At 41.9% G+C, this 21,795-nt stretch overlaps 1 protein-coding gene across 1 annotated transcript; it reads left to right on the top strand.

Moving 5' to 3' along the window:
* The first annotated feature begins 250 nt into the window (after positions 1–250).
* Positions 251–19,075, top strand: C16H21orf62 (chromosome 16 C21orf62 homolog). The gene is made up of 3 exons (XM_053565825.1): positions 251–332; positions 9,377–9,431; positions 15,515–19,075. Coding segments are annotated over exons 1-3 (768 nt in total). The 5' UTR covers positions 251–330; the 3' UTR covers positions 16,226–19,075.
* Positions 19,076–21,795: the final 2,720 nt, after the last annotated feature.

A 21,795-nucleotide genomic window follows, 5' to 3' on the forward strand; every position in this document is an offset into this window, starting at 1 on the left:
TCAATACTTTGGGATCAGCCTACAGCAGCAGTCACCTCACTTTCTTCTAGAAACTTCCCAGTTTATAGTCCCAGTAGAGTAGCTGGCAGTCACCAGGGCAGGTTTCTCTTCTGCCTGTGGTTAATGAAGCTGGTAGGCTGGCGGCTTCCTCCTCGTTGCCATGGAAATGACCAGGCTGCTGGCCCTCTGAAGACGGAAAGAACGGCAAGTGCAAGACCAGCATTCCACCCTGGCTTACAGATTAAACCAGCTGTCAAGCCAGGGTGAAAGATCAGTGGCCAGGCAGAGGTCTGCGGAGCGAGAGGCGAGGCCTTGCCCTGGAACTCCAAGATGTAAGTAAATACTCTGTTCTTCTTTTTTAAAAAAAGCATATCTAGTTTAACAGACAGTTTAATAGCTTCAGAATTTCTACTGCATGGCAGTAACTGTGATGGTTTGAAGGGCCGCTGCCAGGGTCACTTTCTTCTTGCTGCATTTGGGTTTCCTGAACCTATGTACAAATACGGGTGATGCTCACTACCGAACTTTTTTTTAGGCTTTCTGGTGTAAGAATTGCTCTTTACTGAGATCCTGCCTTTAAAAGGAAACAGTTTCAGTGCATTAGCAAAGAATGAAATGGTCTACTCATTTCAGCCCTAAATAGATAAACTCATATAAGGCTAATATAACAGATATCTCCATGGAATCCAGGCTTCTTTCTTATTTTAAAACATCTGGCTATAGTTTTCTGTTGGTCTTCAATGCTAAATAACAATTAAATAAAAAAGATATGTGTCACATCTCTTTTTCTTATTGTGATTGCAAACAAAGAAAAGTGGGAACTCTCAAAACATCGGCTTACGTTGTTTCTTCGCTGTATTTATCTTTTGATAGTATTATATTTTTTCCCTATTTGCATGCTGGGTTTTATAGAGTTTACTTATTAGAAAGCAGAGAAAGGGAAGAAGGAACTAAGTTTAGATAAGCATTAACATTTGGACAAGATAAGTTTTTTTTAATATAAGTGGAAAAAAAGAATGTAGCAAAAAGCAAGATGAGAGGATGTTTTAGTTCAAAAATTAGTAAACCATGCATGTTTCTGCATATATTTCATTGTTTAACAAGCATGTTTTTGGAAACTTTTTAGCAAAAATTATGTTGGTGTGTATTAGGGAAAGGAAATGTTTCGAAAACATTGTGTGTAATATTTATAAAAATCCCATCTTTAAAAAAAAAAATCGAAAAACCAGACCTCATTTGTTTGAAAACAATTTTTGCTGAAAAGCACAGTCCTTAACAAGTTTTTTGCTTTTTTGTAAAGACTGAATAATGCAGTGTGTTTGGAAGAAAAAGGACTTTTTATTAAATTTTTCTTACAGAAATTAGGCATTTTCTGAAAATAACAGTTTCAATAAAGTATTTATGGAAATGAGTGCTTTTCAGGAGCTAGCTGGGATTTCTCAGCTTTCTTTTCCATGCTAATATTTTTCATTGCTTAAAGCGAGTGCACTATCAGCTTTTTAAATTCAGTGCCCAGGGACTCGTGTCTGCCTGTGGCAGCCAGTAAGTCAGAGGGACACAGTGGAGAGCTAACAGGCCCTTGCTGTCCTGTGGGTGTGGGACTAAGGGGCATCCATGCCGAGCTGTGGATTTGGACCCCAGTGATGCGGTTAACCAAGCGCATACCAAGTCATTCAAGGGAAAATCCTGAAGGGTTTGCATCCATTGATTAATTCACTTCTGCAAGGATCTGTGTCAAGTAGAAAGGTACAGCGCTGCATATTTTAGTTAGAACCTACCCATGGCTCACTCTCTGGAATGTTCTTTGCCCCACATCCCATGCCTTTGTTAGCAAATGTAGCTCTTGGTTCAGATGGGCCTTTAATCAGGAAGTTAAACTCATATTTTAAAATCTAACTTGTAAATGTTCCTTTTTTAAAAAGTGTTTCTGAAATGTTTTAGATAATAGAACCACCGATTCCTTTTCTTACTCATTTAGCTGAATAGGCCTGGTACTTTCCACAAAGTATTCTGTTCTGCATTGTTGTAACAGAAAACCTGAGACTGAGCAATGTATAAATAAGAACAGAGATATATTTCTTGTGGTTCTAGTTAATCCATTACTGAGGGCAAAGCCCTCATGACCTAATTATCTCTTAAAGGTCCCACTTTGCAAGACTGTTGCATTGGGGTTAAGTTTTCAACATATGAACTTTGAGAGACACATTCAAGTCATAGCATTTAGCATGAAGTTTCTATATACGTTTAAGGTTAAAGGCCACAGAATTTGGTAATAGAAAATGAAGTAGCACCATAATCCCCACCATGACTCTCGAGAGTGCATTTAGCTGTCTGGGTTCAAATTTTAGTCATTATTAACTGGTTCTGTGACCTTGGACAAGTTTAACCTCTGTGCGTCTTCATTTTCTGATATGAACATGGAGCCACTCCCAGCTAGCTCAGTCAGTAAAAAACATAAATAAAAAGAGAGAAAGAAAGAAGGAAAAGAAAATGTAGCCATAACATCTACCTATAGAATTATTGCAAGAATTAAAAAATACTGAACATGTGAAGTACTTAGAACAGTAGCTGGCACAAAAAAAGTACTCATTAAATGTTATTATTTGTAAATTTGAAATATGTATAATTCCCGATCTCTCTCTCTTTTTTTTTTTTTTTGCCATTTTTGACCAGAGCTGGGTTTGAACCTGCCACCTCCGGCATGTGGGGCCAGCACCCTACTCCTTTGAGCCACAGGCACCGCCCCCGATCTCATTTTTAAAAAATTTACATATATCTCTCGTGGGCTTTTTTTTTTTTTTTTTGGTTTTTGGCCGGGGCTGGGTTTGAACCTGCCACCTCTGGCATATGGGACCAGAGCCCTACCCCTTGAGCCACAGGCGCCACCCTATCGTGGGCTTTTTTGTTTGTTTTGTTTTGTTTTGTTTTGTTTTTGAGACAGAGTCTAATTCTGTTGACCAGGCTAGAATGCCATGGCATCATCAGCCTAGTTCCCTTGAATGCCTTAGACTCCTGGGTTCAAGTGATCCTCCTGCCTCAGCCTCCATAAGTATCTGGCACTACAGGTGCCTGCCACATGCCCAGCTAATTTTTTTCCATTTTTAGTAGAGACGGTCTTATCCTTGCTGAGGCTTGTCTCAAACTTGGGAATGCAGGGCGGAAGGATAGTAAATTATTGGTACAATAACATTTCTCCTTTACCTGGGAACCTTAACTGTCTTGAGAAGCAAGAGTGGTATATTTGACATACAGAGATTAGAGATGTCTACTAGACATTTTGGAAGAGCCATTAAGTAGAATGCTGGACATGTGAATAAGGACCTTAGGGATATCTCAGTTAATCACCAGCACTAGGTGGTATTTAATTAAATCCATGGAGCAACGTGCTATCACCGAGGGAGAAGAGGTCCACAGAGAAAGACAGCCAGGCCCCTAGCTGGGGCGTGCAACAGTGACAGGTGATGGCGGTGCCTGTGGCTCAGTGAGTTAGGGTGCCGGCCCCATATACCGGGGGTGAACCTAGCCCTGGCCAAACTGCAACAATAATAACAAAAAGTAAAAATAAATAAAAGTCTAAAAAAAAAAAAAAACAATGACAGGTGATAAGACTCAGATGACAGCCAGACAGACTGGGAGGAGCACCCATTAAAGCAGCAGGAGAACCATGTGGATGCCGAGTGCTGGAAGGACGGGAAGTTCTTCACTCAAAAAGGGAGCAGGCAGCTATGTCCAGAGCCAGTTAGAAGCCCAGCAAAAGGAGACCAGGAAATTAATCATTGGACTTGGCACAAGCTGGGAGGGAGTGACGGGGAACCTGATTAGAATGGAATGACTGTAGCAAAAGTCTGGCTTTTGGGAGTGGCTTAAAAATTTAACACAAACAGGTACTCGGCTGTGTATGATAGCAGATTGCTTATGTAGGCTCCTCTTTGATTTATTTTTGTGGTAGACGGAGGTAGCACTGGGACAAAACATGTTGGAGTCCAGCAAAAACTGTTACCTGAGCCCCTCGCCTAGTAAAGTTTCATCAAAGAAGAGAGATTGGAGGACAATTCATAGTCAAAGGGGTTTTCTTAGTGAAGAAAGAGAAATCATCCCCAAACACAAACAGCAGCATGAGGAAGGATTCAAGTCTGGATTGGAGAATAAGGGCTTGTTTCCACAATATTCCTTAATGCCTTTCCTTTTCCAGTTTTGATCTGTTTCCCATAAAAAGATCACTTCTCTTTTTCTCATTTGAATCTCTGAAATCCCTGGTCACCAGGATCAGTAAGGAGCACCTTCTTGTGGCCCGGGAGGTCTGAAGAATTGATTTGGACTCATGTCTAGACACCATTTCATGGGCACTTGGTTTAGCCCAAATTGTGAAGTCCAGATTATCTACTGGAGCTCTGCCGCTATCACAAAACTAATCCCCAAAGAGTCATCAATGAAAACAGGGGCTCTCTTTGTAAGTAAAATTCTTTTTTTGGAATGGTTTTAGGTTTACAGAAAATAATGAGACAATAGTCCAGAGAGTTCCAATATAGAGTTACCATCTTACATTAGCGTGGTATGTTGTCACAATTAATGAACCAATATTGATACATTATAAACTTAAGGCCAAAGCGTTATTTAGATTTCTTTAGATTTTCACCTAATGTTCTTTTTCTATTCTAGGATCCCATACTACTTTTAGTCATCATTCCCTGAAGGCATTTTTTAAACTCAAAAAAATTTTTAAGAAGGCAACAAGGTTTAAACGTTCTCTGGTTCCAATACTCATAACGAAAACCTCCAAAGGAAACTTTAATTTTCTTTTTATCTAAACTCTGACAGTTAGAACTTTAACTTGAACACAGATGAAAGCAAAAAGGCTGAGGCTCACATCTTGAGGCAATAGTTCAAGTACTTTATGAGAATGTAATAATGTACAGCCGTAAGTGGAAGATCTGAATCCCTTTTTATTGTTGTGGAAGCAGGTAATTAAAATAGTAGAAGTTGGCCAGCCTTTTTTTTGTTTCTCATCTCCTAGCAAAGGGATTAACATCTGACTCATTTTCCTTGGCAACCTTGTCCACATAATACTGGTGCGGTAATTTGAGCAAAGCTCTCCCTGAGTTGCTTTGCAAGATTGGACTCCGAAGTGTTGGGTTGTAGGGGAGTTTTGAGGCAGGGGCTGTTATAATCCCTCAACCGAGAGCAATTAGGGAAGTGGATCTGTGATGCTCCCCAATACCTGTGAGACCGGCATATGCTAACTCTGCTGTTGTTTCCCTGAGTCCTGGGAAAGTGTATGGCGTGGGAGGAGAGGGGTCTGACCTGGGCCTCACGGTCGGCATTCTAGGCAAGTGCATTTCAGGCCACGCCCTTGGCAGAGTCTCACAACCACAAACCGAGACTAGGCTATTTGGTAGAGTCACAGGAGGTTAAGGGGTGCTCCTGGGTTGTTTGTCAGATGTCACACAATGGCTTTCAAGAACGACACACAGCCAAGGGCACAGGCAGGTAAGCTCAAATCCCCATCCTCTTGCCCATACACAAAATCTCTTTATGGTTTCCCTGTCATGGCTAGGCCATACGAGGAAATTCATGCTCAGAAAGATAAATTTTGCTTGCTGATGTGATAACACTACACAGTTCTAGATGGAAAAAGAGAAAGATCAATGGCATGCGTCATTGACTTAGCCACTGCAGGAATTCATCTGGATAATATGAATGTTCGTGGAGTGCTTCTACGGTCAGCCTCGTGCTAAGAACTGGAGAAACCACGATCAGCAAAAACATATCAGAAACCTGATCCTGGCTAGACTCAATGACTCACGCCTATAATCCTAGCATTCTGGGAGGCCAAGGCAGGTGCATTGCTTGAGCCCAGGAGTTCAAGACCAGCCTGAGCAAGAGCAAGACCCCGTCTTTATTAAAAATGGAAAAATTAGTCAGAATTGTGGCAGGTGCCTGTAGTTCCAGCTATACTAGAGGCTGAGGCAAGAGCTTGAGGTTGCTGTGAGCTATGACTCCACCACACTCTACCAGGGTGACTGAGAGAAACTCAATCCCCCCCAAAATGAATGAAACCTGACCCCAAAACAGCAGACCAGCAGCAAGGGGGCCACATCCATTCAGCAAATTAGTAGTGGAAACTAGCATCCGGTTGAGCTCAATGCTTTTGAAACAAAAATATCTGCTTTTCAATTGGGTTGTTCTCATCTTAGTCTAGAACTGTGGTCCCCAAACCCTGAGCTGTGGACCAGTACACAGGCCACATGGTAAGAGCTGAGTGGCAGGCGTCATCAGGCAGGCGCAAAGGAAGCGTCATCTGTATTTATAGCCACTCCCCATTGCTCACATCACTGCCTGAGCTCTGCCTGCTGTCTGCTCAGACTATCACAGCCCCTGCTACAAAACCACCCCACCCTCAATTCATAAGACATGTCCAGATGCATCAGTTCAGGCTAGGCTGGGTCCAATGCACTGTGACTCTTCTATGTTTGTATTGAGTTTGGTGCTTCAGATAAGTCATAATGGTGCTCGGGACATAGTTACCCCAAAGGCGTATGATCCAGTGTAGCATGAGTAATAAACCACATGGGCAATTAGCAAACTCTGTGTGGCCTTGAAGAAAGAAAGGCTAGTTTTTTGGGTCTGAAGGGATGGTTTGATGGGGTGGTTTGCTTTCCTGATAATCTCTGTATTAGTTTCTTATTGCTGCTATAATAAATTTCTACAAATTTAGTAGCTTAAAGCAACACGTCTATATTTTCTCACATTTCTGGGTGTCAGAAGTCCAAAACCAGCCTGACTGGGCTACCATCAAAGTGTAGGTAGGGCTGGGTCCATCTGGATACTCCAAGGGAGAATCTGCTCCCTGACCCTTCTGGCTCCTAGAGGATGCTGGACCTCGGGGATGTGGGCCTGTCACTCCAACCTCTTCTTCAGGTGTCACATGGCCTTTTTCTTCCTATGACCTCCTGCATTTCTCGTATAAGAACTTTTGTGATTACATTGGGTCTACCCAGATCACCCAGGATCCTTTCCCCATCTCGTTTCTTAATTTAATTATATTTGCAAATATATTTTAATATATTTACTTTATATTCTTGCCATATAAAGTAACATGTCACAGATTCCAGGGATTAGAGCACTGACATCTTTAGGGGCCATTATTCAGCCTACCACAATATTCCTCGGGGACAGTAGGAAGCCCAAAATAAAGTATTTCGATCACATCCCACACTCCTGCTGTTCCTTTGAACATTTCACACACATTGAAATCACAAGAAATGGGAACTGGACAATTAATTTCCATTTCCTAGACTAGATTGCTTAAAATTTCCGAGAATTTACAGGAGGTTATTGTAACTCACACTTGGTTTGTTACAGTAAAAATCATGCAGCGGCCTTTCTATTGTTTTTTGAGCCTATTCTCTCGTCAAATTTTTGACACAAGTAATGTGCTACATGAATCAATTACTTTAGATTGCTTTGGGATGGCTTTTGGGATGCCTTGACAGAGATGCTAATATATTCTCATTTTCGTTATAATTCTAACATTATAAAATATCATAGTTTATGGATAGTACTATAATACTCTGCATATTGCAGTATATTTCTGAATTAGTAGTAATAGTACTTAGGAATAGCACTAATAGACCATTATTTACATATGTGTGTGTATATAAATATAAATATAACCACATGCATCTTGCATTGCTGTCATAACCATGTGTGGGAGGGTTGTCATCCTATGTCAGACTTGGAAAGGCTCCCTGACTGGCCCACCTATGGACTATGAGTTGAAATGGAACAATCACAAAAAAATTTAAACTGTGTCCTCTTAAAGGCTGAATTTCATGCTTGAAGCTAATTTTGCCTAATGAAGATATGGACTTTTTTTTTAAAGACATGAACTTTTACTTCTTTTTCTAGATGAGCAAATACACCAGATGATAGCATATAAAACAGGTCCCACGTGTAAATCAAACAAGATGCCGATCATATCATTGTCACTGTGAAAGCAGCTCCTGCTGTCCCAATGAACTACATGAGCCCCAGTGGCAGGGAAGTGACCTTTACAGACAGAGACGCGCAGAGAGTGCCTTTGGCGCTGGACGCTAGTGAGGTCATGTGAAAATTCAGTGGCTTGTACCAAGGATGGGAGGCGTGCTGTTGTGGAATGTGAGGAAGAAAGAAAAGATAACATGTATCACAGTAAGAAAACATTGGGGAGACACCCAATTAACTCGCAACTTGAGAGACTTTGATATATTAAACCACAAAGAGAGCATTTCCCTTTTAAATGTCATCTTACGTAGTGTGTGTCTCTAACCTACCTCCTGCGGTGCTTTGTGGAATAGAGCCCAAGAAAAGAAAAACGCTAAAAGTCCTTCTGTTCAAGAGCTTTTCAAGGTCTTACACCTAAAGCCTTCACACAGCACCTCTGTGAGCAACTCATCCACGCAAGGCGGAAAGGCCAAGGTTCTTCCCTGACCTCGCGGAAAGGGGGATTGCACAGCCATGGACAAAGGAACAGGGGACCACTCATTTCTGGAGTTCTGAAGCGCCGTCTCCACCTGACACTCCTCTCACGCTCCCTATTTCATCCTTGCTGTCCCTCCCAAGGGAGAAAGCTAAAGGGCAAGAATTTGTTAGTTTATATCCCCATTAAGCCTGAAACAGCTGATATTAAACTCCTATTTGAGGGCAGATTTTCAGCACCAGGCACATGGAAAGAATGGATGAGGAGGTGACCAAGGAGTTAAGATGAAGGTACATGAAGGCGAAAATGGAGATTGAAGAGATGCCCCCTTCCTTTCTAGCTTGTCCGCAACCAGCCCACACTAGCAGTGGGGCTCGCTGCCAGTCTCATGAACCACTCAGAGGCTCCTCACTGTAAGAACTGTGCTTTCCCTGTAGCCATCAGGGCACACAGCAGGTGTCTCCAAGAGCAGAATTCCTAGGCAGCTTATGTTAGGATGCTAAGAATGAGGCCAGTAGCTTCCAGGGTGCCCATTTGGGCTTCCTACTTCCCATGCCACAGATTCTCTCTGAGCGATTCTGGAGGCAGCCCAACTGTGTGCTTGCAGAGGGAAGGAGTCTACTTTAAGTCCTACTTTCTTGATCCTCTCTAGCCCCATGAGGATTCCAGATATTGAAACAGATAGATCTGGAGAGCCTGGAGTCAGAAGGGGCCGACAAATGGAGAGATGTAAACTTCCCAAAGAAAATATGAAAGGGAAGTGTTCTGTTACTGAGAACTCACTATTCTGCCTAAAGTCTAGTCTAGTCCCCTCCAATTCAATCTCCACCTGACCGCCTATGTTACCTTCCTTAAAGACACATCTAAACGTCTCTCCCCTAATACAAACCTTCACCACCTCATTTTTGTCTCTTGCAGGGGCCTCCGAAAAGAGTGTTTACATCAAAGAGGATGTTCTGGCCAAGCCAATGAGGTAGAGATGAAATTACTCAGATTTTAATCTGTATTTATTTTTCATCTCAAACTTTTTAAAAATTCTATTTAGGTATTGTTTGTAATATAGATAATATATAAGCATGATAATATATGTATGGCCTTTATAAATAAATACATCTATTGGGGGAGGTTTTTAAGATTTTTATTAAAGATCAGAAGAGTTTGGAAACCAAATTGCTGCCAGCATAAAGTCCAATCCTCTTTGCTTGGCCAGCAAGGCCCAATCTAGCCCTGTCCTATCCACATTCCCTCCCCTGGGCCTCAAGACATCTTATATTTGCACTAAACATGCTAAGGACTTCAGTCATTCTGAGATTTTGCTCAAGTGACCCTTATATCTGCACTGGCCTGCCTTCTCTTAGCCCTAACCCCTTCTCTGCCCGGTCCAAAGGAGACCCCCTTTGGGGTCTCTTCCCCATCTCTTCCTGCCAAATGCTTTATCTATGTCTTTAATAAGCACCATCAATCACTTTGTCTTATAATTAGTTACCCAGTTGTTTGGTCCCAGAATATAGTCCAAATTCCTTAGGAAAATTTCAAGTCCCTGGAAGGCAAGGTTTGATGTCTTCTTCTATTTTAATTTCCCACAACTTAGGCCATTGCCTAGCATCCAATAATGTTCGCTAAATGTTGATTTCTCATTTTATTTTGAGAAAAAGAGTAGATAAAAATCATAAGTTGCAAAACAACTCTGAGGTGGGAGGATCCAGTAAGGTCATGAGTTCAAAACCAGCCTGAATAAGAGCAAGATCCCATCTCTACTAAAAATAGAAAAAATTAGGTGGTGTGGTGGCAAATGCCTGTAGTCTGAGCCACTCAGGAGGCTGAGACAGAAGGACCATTCAGAGCCCAAAAGTTCAAGGCTGCAGTGAACTATGATGACATCACTGCACTCCAGCCTGGGCTACAGAGCAAGACCCTATCTCAAAAAAAAAGAAAAGCACTATTATTCAGAAACAATATAAATATTACTCTCGTATTATAGCTGAAGAAATCTCAAGAGCAATTAATACTATACTAGCAACCAGCTTCAGGAAGGCAAAGAGTTCTAAATTGAGGAGATACAGACATCAGTTAGTTCAAAACAAATTCCACACAGATTCCTCCTCAATCTAGGATTACACCCAACATTTAGATAATGTTTATACTTGGCTCCAAAAGGAGTACTTCGAACTGAACTAGTTCTGTTTATAAGAAGATATTACTAGTAAGGAGATACTGTGTCAGTGGGAGGATAGCATTTGGACCATTTGAAATGTCTTAAATAATGATGTTTTGTACCCTATAGTCTTAACACAAAAGACAAAAAATATATATACATAATTGTGGGTAAATCTAATGACATTCTCCAAAACCTTACAGCAATTAAAAATCAAGAACAATTAAAAATTTAATTCAAAAGTGAGTTTAACTTGAAGTCGGAAGTCATTTTTATTTTAAAAGTGGAAAAGCAATAAGGGAAAAATTTCAAATGAAGAAATGGGGAAAATAAGAGAGCCAGAAACTGATGAGATGCTTCAGCAAGAGGCAGGCAGTCTCAAAAATAAATCTGAACAATGGCCCCGAGGTTAAAAGCAGAAGCGAGCCAGGGTCTTCCTGGGAACTTCAAGAAATACCCTGTGAAGCCAGGACTTGGAGAACTAGGCAAGGATGTCCCTCACAGACACAATCCCCAAAATGTATCCCTGCAAAAATCCTTAAAGATTCTGAGGTGATGAAAATGAGGGGTATTTCAGTAAAGGAGACAATTTGGAATTCTGGATGTTTCCTACAAAACAAGGAATGTAGCTGCACTATTGGAGTATAGGTTAGCAAAGTTGTGCCCAGAGTTTACTGAGACTGAGGGAAGTAAGGTGGCCATACTCACCCCATAGGTCTCATGGTAACCCATTATTCTGACTGCCTCTCCTGACTTTTGTTCCCTAAGTCCATGTTTCCCAGATGACTGCACCTATTCATTGGCACCAAGGCTGAGTATATTACTCCAGAAGGCAAATGAATTTTTGCCTGATACTACTTAAAAAGGAAACTTTTTTCTCTGCAGGTAGAAGGAAAACTTGAAACTACTAGTGAGCATCTTTTCCCCAGAAGGTGTGAGCTTGTCTGAGAATAAAACCCAGGAGAAAGAAAAACTGAAAGACGGAGAGATATTTCATGACAACCTTTTTATGAATAGCTGGATCAAGCCATGCCTGAAATCCTTCCTTGATTTTTCAAATAAGTGAGCCCATTTTTTTTTTCTTTCGGTCAAGCCAATCTGAATTGGATTTCTATTAACTAGCAGTAAAAAGAATCTTAGTACACTGACATTTCATAAACTATTTTTTTTCATTCATTCAATAAAATGTGTTGAGTCTTTGCTATGTGCTGGGCATTATGCTGGAAACTGAGAACATACAGCCAGAAAAGAGCTGTCTCAAGAGGTTATACCCCAGAGGAAGAGATACTTGAACAAGTAGTCACAGTACAGTGTGGTAATCTCTATAATGACAATGTGTGTGGAGTGTTAAGTCTATGCTTAACCGCCTAGGGGTAGAAAAGGTCATGGTAACTTCATGGAAGAAGTAATGTCTGAGAAAGGAAATTATTTTTTGACTGGGAAAAAGACAAGGAAAATCCCTATATAATTGGCATAGTGTAACAAGAATTTGAAAACCCAGAAGTAGGACATAGAAGATTGACAACTATGGAAGCGGCATGGGTGCCGGTAGAAAGGGGCACCCAGTGGGTCCTGTTGGGCTGGAACCCTCTGACACACACTAGCCTGACTCATTTTCTCAGCACCCCAACTTTTTGTGTGCTTTGTCTTTGAGACTGGCCCACCTCAGCCCCACCATGGGCAGAGCCATCACAAGGAGCAGGGGCCATTTAATATATCTGCCCCCACTCTGCCTACACCACACTAGAATCTGCCCACAAATGAATAAATACATAGTGAAAGTAAGGTGTTCACAATCTTTGCTCAAGAAACCCCAAAGAAAGAAATTCATGCTCCACTGAAGGAGAAAAATATCCAACTATAATCTTCGTGGTACCCCTTAAATCCCATGGTGGTTATCAGTGATATTTGCCCCACTCAATACTCCCAGTGAGACTTTCTGCATCAGACCTCCATGTTATGGCCTCTGGGCTCCCTGAGGTCAGGGAGCAGGGACCATCCTGAGGTCCATCCAGGACCTTAACTGTTGGCAAGTTGTTCACAAATCCTTTTGGGGACTTTTAGTCCCATGTATTCCAGCAAACCAATCCTTTTCTCTTCCTGCCCCCTTTCCTCTTCCACAAATGCCTTTGAATAGCATCATCACCTGAAAGAATGAGGCAGACACTTTTCTCACCATGTTCTGGGCTGATGTATAAATGATCTTCCCTCCCTTTCCCTTTAAGCCTGAGATCAGGGTGGACTAGTGGTATGACAGTATTCCTAGTTCTGAGTTGACAGGGTTACTGGGACATAAAGTCCCAGAAACCTCTGGTGGAATCTGGGACAGCTGATTATCTAAAATTATCTTGTAATTAGTAAATTATTCACTGCTCCCTGCTAAATGGGGTAGTGACCACCACATTCTAACACTATTTAAAACTGTTAAACCTTTTGTTCAGGGAGAATTCTGGCTCTTCACGTTTCTCAAAGCTCTTTCCTTTATTATAAATGGATCTATTAATAAATCCTTTAAGAAAATCCTGTGTCAATCTCGAAGTAAACACAGAACACTATATATTGCCTGTCCCAGTCCCCCAAATAGAACTGAACCCATGTCTCTGCTGTGTTCTGTATGCGATCGAGCGCTTTTGAGTTCAGCCTTATTTGTCTTCCTCCTTTGAGTGTCACCCCCTGAAGAACAGGATCCAGGTCTTTCTAATTTTTTTTTTTTTGAGACAGAGTCTCATTCTGTCACCCTCAGTAGAGTACTGTGGCATCATAGCTCACAGCAACCTCAAACTCTTGGGGTCAAGTGATTCTCTTGCCTCAGCCTCCCAAGTAGCTGGACTACAGGTGCCCACCCCAACAGCTAGCTATTTTTTTAGAGACGAGGTCTCACTCGTCCTCAGGCTGATCTCAAATCTATGAGCTCGGGGAATCCACCCGCCTTGGCCTCCTGGAGTGCTAGGATTACAGGCGCGAGCCACCACACCCGGCTAAATTTTTAAATTTTTTTATTTTTGAGACAGGATGTCACTCAGTCATCTGGGCTAGAGTGCGGTAACATCAGCTTAGTTCATTGCAACCTCAAACTCCTGAGCTCATGCAATCCTCCTGCTTCAGTCCCGAGTACCTGGGACTACAGGTGCACAACACAACACCCAGCTAATTTTTCTATTTTTAGAAGAGGTGGAGTCTCCCTCATGCTCAGGCTGGTCTTGAACTCCTGAGCTCAAGAAATCCACCTGCCTTAGACTCCTAGAGTGCTAGGATTACAGGTGTGAGCCACCCCGCTCAGCCAGGTGGCTTTTATCTTCGTTGCTTCTACTGGCTCATAGCCCATGCTGGACCCTGCCTGACCCCTGACTTTGCCCGTCCTCCTCTCCACTGCTGCAGCCTCTTGGTCCTCACCTGCAGGCCTGGCCTGACCTTGGGCTGTGTTGGCCCTGTGCATTGGAAACAGAATCAAGTCCATTAGGACACAAGTTCCATGAGGGCTGGGGCCTGAATTGTCTTTTTCTGGGCCATATCCCCAGTGGTAGCTGGGTTGTGTGTACTACCTACTAAACTCTCAAGAAGCATTTGTTGAATGAATTGTAGTCACAATTGCTGTGAATTGACATCTTGCCTTCTGTTCAAGTTCACTGAGCTGAGCTTATTTTTATCCTCCCTGGACTGCAGACACCTGCTGACAGATTCGGGCTTCCTGCCTGCCCCCCATCCCTGGCATTTTAGCGTTGACTCCCTTGGATTTCTTACTGCCTCATTTTGTCATCTTGTGGCCTCCTTTTATACCCTAAGTGCTGCATGTCTGCCCAGCCTCCTTTCCTGCTGTCACCAGGCTAGATGCCCTGGCGTCAGCCTAGCTCACAGCAACCTCAAACTCCTGGGCTTAGGCAGTCCTCCCGCCTCAGCCCAAGGATCTGGGACTACAGGCTCCTGCCACAATGCCCAGCTAATTTTTCTTTTGCTTTCTTTCTTTTTCTTTTTCTTTTCTTTTCTTTCTTTTTTTTTTTTTTAAGCAGTCACTGTTTATTAACTGACCACTTTACAAAAATGATCAGGGCAGTTACCTTAGTTAATTTTTCTAATAGGCCTATTGATTTGGTCTTCCCTGTTACCAGCATCTCCACCTTCTACAAAGTGGGTTATCTTTTTCTGCACCCCACCCCACGGAGATGATAACTTGAAGGGCTCTATAATAAATTATTTGACAAAATCAACAAGTAAAATTTGGTCTGGTGTAGAAGTGGATGAGCCAAGATAATTGTGATCAATTGGTGGACAATTAGTCTTTTCATTATCTATTAACACAGTTATGTAGTACATTTGTGGGAGGCCAGAACAAGGACGAATGGACCCATAAGTAGATGAATATAATTGGGGGCCAGGGACACATCCATCTACTTAGAAATTCAAGTTTACCATTAACTAAATGTTTCCTTGCTACGTTGTTTAATAGGTAGTGCCTGGGGAGCTGGATCCAACAGGGAACTGTTTGTCTCCTGAATTCCAGGAAGTCAGATATTGAAGGGGAGAGGAGCACTTCCATTCTAGGGGGGTTGCAAGTACTAACCACTAGTAACTGGATATTTGGTCGATGTACTCACTCAAATGACACCACATTCCTGCTAGTACACAGTAGGTCTCCTCTCGGGCGTCTGCGCTGTCTCGTGGGCATGTTAGTCTCAGTCGGCAGACTTCGCTGGGGGTTTTATGCCTGGAGCAGATTTGCAGGTTTGGCTGCTGTTGCTGGAGAGGCTCTGAGAAAAGAGATTACTGCCAGAGTTTCGAGTGCTGCCTGTCTCTGTTAGGCCTGTAAGAGAGGAAAGTTTACAGCGGGTTGCTAAGGCTTGGTTTGCATTAGCTGTGTATTTCTAATAGAGGCTGCCATAACAAAGCTGTGTGTTTTCTTTCAGGTGAGCACCAACCACTCGGCTCGCCAACCGGAAACGCGAACACTCCGCGGCCCACTCCGGCCAAGAATGGCGCCACCTCGCGGGCACTGCCTCCTCCTGATCTGTGCGCTGGGCGTCTCCGCGGTAGGTCAGAGGAATAGCACGCTCATCTTCACAAAGGAAAACACCATTCGGAACTGCAGCTGCTCTGCTGACATCCGGGACTGTGACTACAGTTTGGCCAACCTGATGTGCCGCTGTAAAACCGTCCTGCCCTTCGCCGTTGAACAAACCAGCTACAGCGGCCATCTGACCATCTGGTTCACAGACACGTCTGTGCTGGGCCGCCTGTTGAACTTCACATTGGTCCGGGACCTGAAGCTTTCCCTGTGCAGCACCAACACTCTCCCCACTGAATACCTGGCCATCTGTGGTCTGAAGAGGCTTCGTATTAACACGGAGGCCAAGCTGCCCTTCCCAGAGCAGAGCTTACTCGTCCACACTGCTGCAGACAGTGACTCCAAACTCCAGCCCATATCATTAGGCAAAGGCTGGCAAACATGCACGTATGTCACATTCTTAGATATGGCTCTTTTCAACAGGGACTCATCCTTAAGATCATACAGTATTGAAAACGTGGCCAGCATTGCCAACAACTTTCCTGACTTTTCTTACTTTAAAACGTCCCCAATGCCAAGCAACCAAAGTTATGTTGTTACATTTATTTACTAACATTGTAACTATATTCAGCTGGGGAAGAACTTTGGCAAACCACCCATAATTTGAACGAGGGATGTGGAAATAAGGTCATGAGCTAGGTGTCCCCACACAGAGCCACATCTTTCTTCCTAACTGTGATTGGCAACAGAGGTACATACACAAATAAACCTCTCTCTGCTCTGTGCTCAACGTGTGAGCCCTTTTGAAAAACAAATTTTAAAGAAACTGAAATACCCAACTTGATTCAGTCCAGAGATATGTCTTGTGAGCCAGCTAGAAGCTAGGTCTCTGCAGAGAAAATTCATAGAAGAAATAGAGAAAGTGGCTCATGCGTGTAATCCTAGCACTCTGGGAGGCTGATGCGCGTGGATCGCTTGAGCTCAGGAGTTTAAGATCAGCCTGAGCAAGAGCGAGACCCCGACTCTACTAAACATAGAAGAAAGAGCTGGGCATCGCAGTGGGTGCCTGTGGTCCCAGCTACTCGGGAAGCTGGGGCAGAAGGATCACTTGAGGCCAAGAGTTGGAAGTTGCTGTGAGCTTTGATCACACCACTGCACTCCCGCCGGGGCGACAGAGGGAGACCCTTTCAAGGAAGGAAAACAGAGAGGCCAGGCACAGTGGGTCATGCCTGAAATCCTAGCATTCTGGGAGGCCAAAGTGGGAGGATCACTTGAGCTCAGGAGTTCAAGACCAGCCTGAGCAAGAGTAAGACCCCATCTTTATTAAAAATAGAAAAATTAGCCAGGCATTAGCCAGGCACCAGCTATGTGGAAGGCTGAGGCAGGAGGATCACTTGAACCCAGGAGGTTGAGCTTGCTGTGGGCTAGGCTGATGCCATGGCACTCTAGCCTGGGGCAACAGAGTGAGACTCTGTCTCAGAAAATAATTAATTAATTAATTAAAAAAAAAGAAACTTGAAAAATACAATAAAAAAATTATATGTAGCTCAAAATTTTACTTAGAGCAAGGCCTAACCCCAGGGAAAGTCCTTCTCTTGTAGCACTTCACTTTCCTCCCCTCCCCCCACCTCGCACTCCACCCCACGCCGCTTTCTTTGAGTCTTTTACCTTTGTCCCCACTCCACCACTCACCCTATTTCTTCTCTCACTTTCTTCTTCCCTCTCTTTCTCCTTCTTGTCATGCTCCAGAAATCAGAACTTAGATGAAGACCCTTAGAACCCGTTTCCCTCCATTAGGGGCTAGCCTGCAAATCTAGTGACCACTTATAACATTATTCCTATGAGTAAAAATGCTCCAACTACAAATAGGTAATTAAAAGAACTTTTAGGGCTCACTCCATGTGGAAGTTTAAGACTAGAAAGTTAAGGTACTTCAGACCACATTGTTAACACAAAATGGTTTTATATGTATTGATAAAAAGAACTGAATCAACGTATTTTTAAATTAAATCATTTCATTTACTTTGTACGATCATTATTGTACAAAGAAAATTTTCCCTTATACAGACCCAACTTACCATTAAAGTGGAATCTAAAGATTCATGGCAATTGTGGTACCAATGTCTAAAGTTAGAATGCAATGAAGTTGAAACATGAGTGCATTCATGATACTATAATGATAAGAAATAGATTAATTAGAAAATAACAGCATGTCCTGGAGTTAATGACTTAAGATCACATTTGTCACATTGTTTTCCCCTTACCCTTAACTATGGTAACTTAAATAACCTGAAATTTTCTCTACATTTGCTTAATTGGTGGGGGATTTGGCCATTCAGGCTAATTAGCTGGGTCCATAATATCAGTGTTTAAATTAGGCCAAAGAGAAGACCAAAGTATCAATTTCAATAGAAAAATATAATGACTTCATTACTGACATTATACTTCAGAGATAACATTAAAATGATAGAAAAAGAGAAAGAAGGTGAAAAAGAGGAAGAGAAAGTAAGGCAAGAAAGATGTAAGTGAAAAGATAGCAATGTATTTATTGTCATTGGTTGCTGACAATGTAACAAATTGAATTTTACCATTAAAATCCATTTTTATTAATGAAGTAGAAAATTAAATGCTAGGAATTATATACATGCTATAAATCTCTCCCATCTGGTAGCTTTTCATAGTTTCAAAGCCCTTTCTCATATTTCTTTTGTAGAGACTGGGTCTCCTTATGTTGCCCAGGCTGCTTTTGAACTCCTGCCCTCGAATGATTCTCCTACCTTGAGCTTCCAAAGTGCTGGGATTATAAGCATGAGCCCCATGTTCACCCTTAAGTGATTCTTTTGAAAAATAATTGTGAGTCAGTGGGACTTAAACCAATAGAGAAAGGAAAGCTAAATTTAGTTATAAATCAAGCCTGAGGTTTTCAGATTTCTGGACTGAAAATGTGGTTCAGGTGGTGCTATTGTGGGATAAATAAAGGGCAGAGAAAATCCCCATCACGCAGAGATAGATGGCATTTGGCACTCAGCCACAGGGTTGGGGGAACTAGGGAAGAGAGGGGACAGTGGCAAAGTAAGGGTGCACACTCCACCTGAAGGTCCATGGTGGCTCAGCTCCAGCTGAGTGTTGCCTCAGAAGAACAGGATGGGGCCAGATCTGACTCCTCAGGAAAATTAAGAATTCCAGGTTTCTGGCTCGGGGCCTGTAGCTCAAGGGCTAGAGTACCAGCCACATTCGAACCTGGAGCTAGCGGGTTCAAATCCAGCTCAGGCCTCCAAACACCAATGACAACTACAACCAAAAAATAGCCCGGCATTGTGGCGGGCACCTGTAGTCCCAGCTACTTGGGAGGCGGAGGCAGGAGAATTGCTTAAGCCCAAGAGTTTGAGGTTGCTGTGAGCTGTGATGCCATGGCACTGTACTGAGGGTGACATAGTGAGAATCTGTCTCAAAAAAAAAAGAATTACAGGTTTCTAATATGAATTCTTGTAATGTATAAAAGCCGGCATGCCATTAAGTTTTTTTCTTAGTTTTAAATAATATCATGTGGTACTAATCTGGCCTGGGCTAGTAGTTTATCACTTCTGGCTAGTGGTGTGCTAGTAAAAGCTTAACTTAATCACCAGCTCTCAAAAAAATAAAAATAAAAATATGCAGATGTACACAGTTTAAAATAAATTTTACTGATGTAAAGGATGTGTAGCACACAATTTACAAATGATAACCAAACATGTTACTCTTTATTATAAACTTTATGTGCACAATTAATTCTCAGAGAATGCTTTAGTTGATTTTTGCCAAACTCTTATATTCAAAACCACCTAGGATTGCAATGAATGAACAAGTATAGTTCTTGTATGAATGTTTTCATTTGCATTAGGAGTACAAGGAAAGTTAAAGAATAAAGATACATGTGAGATGCATCATTTTTAATAAAGATACATCATTATCAGTCAATGATGTAAGCAGCTTCTTTGTTAAATCAAATAATAGAAATTGAGAAATAACTTCCTCCAGTTGGAGAACTATTCAACATTATTCTGCACTGTTAACATTTTCTTCACACTCAAGAAAATCATCAAACTCTGACTTGTAGTGTTTTCCAATTCCAGTGGTGTAAATTCTGCCACCATAATCAATTCCATGCAACAGGGAACACGGAGTCGAGAAAAGAAACAGAGGGGGACAGCACTATATTTCCACTTTACAGGTACAGTAGGCACAAATCATCTCAAGAGCATGAATTACAGAACCATGTAGTAAAATAATTAGGAAATGATTAGTTTTGAGTAGGTATTATTTTGATTTTGTTATAATTTATTTAGTTCTAAGTTTATATAATTTAATTTTTAATGAAGACTGCTTAACAACCAGCTTGCAAAATTCCTAAAAATTTACTAATCGGCTCTCATGAGTCTCAGGAGCCAGGACAAGTGCACACCAGCACTCACGTTGACTCTGGGAGAAAGAAATGCTGAAGGAACAGAGAGAAGACCATGAGTTTAGGGGAGTGGAGGGATCACTTGCAGGATTGAAATCCCCAATTTCCTCACTTGCCAGAATTAGAGGAGGAAATTTTAGGAGTTTGCACCTCCCCTCTATGCAGTAGTCTGCCCTTGAATGAGAGTTATGATCCTGAAATCCCCTAACTCAGGAGACGGTGGGGCTGTGGAATTTAAGGCCTTAGGAGAAAAAATGAGTTAGGGGCTTAAACTCCTTAGTGGACTTAGGAAAGCCCCCCAGAAGGAAGGAAGAAGCACTGGGATGATGAAAAGACATGAGTAACATTTTATACACATTAAATTAGTAAAAACGCGAATCGGACCATCCACTTCCATTTCTCAGACTTGTAATTTCAGGACCTCTCTTTCTTCAGAATTTACAGGAGGACATGTGTAAATTTGATGTGATTTGTTACAAAAATAATGACGTGCAGAGGCCATTTCGTTTTATGCATTTTAAATTTAAGAGTCCCTAGTCCCAACTCAGAAGGACAAATAAAGTCCTGTTTACCCAATCCAGACTCTAGCAAATCACTGAGAGAAAGCTGCTTTACAGAGGGTTTACATCTCATGAGTTGATCCTAAGCCAGTTTAAATAATACAGGCACCATATAGGGTAAATAAAGCAGAAAGAATTGCTTAAAAATCCTAAATTTAAAAAAATTAGTACATGCTAAAAGTAAGTCACCCGTACAAAAGGGGGAAGTAATTCAATGAATGGCCTTAGAAGAGAAGAAAGAGCTGCAGAACTCACACTTACTACTTCAGCGTTAACAGTATTGTATCTAGATGATCTAGCAATCCTTATTTTCTTCTTCCCGAGTATCTAGGTTTTCTAAAGGTTTTGGATGAAGACATAGTCACTATTGTAATAGAGAAAACCCAGTAAGAGTATTTTTACATACATACATGAATGATGCTGGAAATAAGCGCTCACTAATTAAATTTACATTGTCACATCACAATGTCGAATTAGAGGATATGAAAATAAAACTATCAAAAGAAAAAAAAGAAGAAAAGAAAACTATCAGAAAACTTAAAAATATGAGAAACAAAGAGACTAACGATCTAATAGAAAAACAGAGACATACTCATACAACCACATGAGATGAAAACAAATAGCCAATAAATGATGGGAAAAATTATCTCCACAAGAGAATTGCAATGGAGATAGGATAAGAAACTATTCTTTAGATTGGCAAAAACCAAAGTTATTTGATATTGAATTTTGTCACACCTGTAGGCAAAGAGATATTCTCACATGGTCTTTGTAGGAGAATAAACTGGGACAGTCACTTTGACATATAATTTAGGAATATTCTCAAAATGTGCACAAGCTGGCTTGGTGCCCATAGCACAGTGGTTACGGCGCCAGCCTCGTACAGGGAGGCGGGTGGGTTCAAACACTGCCCAGGCCAGCTAAACAACCATGACAACTGCAACAACAACAACAAAAATAGCCGGGCATTGTGGTGGGTGCCCGTAGTCCCAGCTACTCAGGAGGCTGAGGCAAGAGAATCACTTAAACCCAAGAGTTGGAGGTTCCTGTGACGCCATGGCACTCTACCCAGGGTGACATAGTGAGACTCTGTCTCAAAAAAAAAAAAATGTGCACAAGCTAAAACTCAACAATTCTTTGTTTCTCTGTCCACCATAGAGATGTACCCCTCACAAATACACA

Source organism: Nycticebus coucang, chromosome 16, assembly GCF_027406575.1.
Source record: "Nycticebus coucang isolate mNycCou1 chromosome 16, mNycCou1.pri, whole genome shotgun sequence".
Classification (NCBI taxonomy): Eukaryota; Metazoa; Chordata; class Mammalia; order Primates; family Lorisidae; genus Nycticebus; species Nycticebus coucang.

Excerpts from the sequence above, each read along its gene's own strand:
- C16H21orf62 (XM_053565825.1), top strand. Across the intron at positions 9,432-15,514 it reads GTTCTGGCCAAGCCAATGAG|GTGAGCACCAACCACTCGGC; the intron begins GTAGAGATGAAA and ends GTTTTCTTTCAG.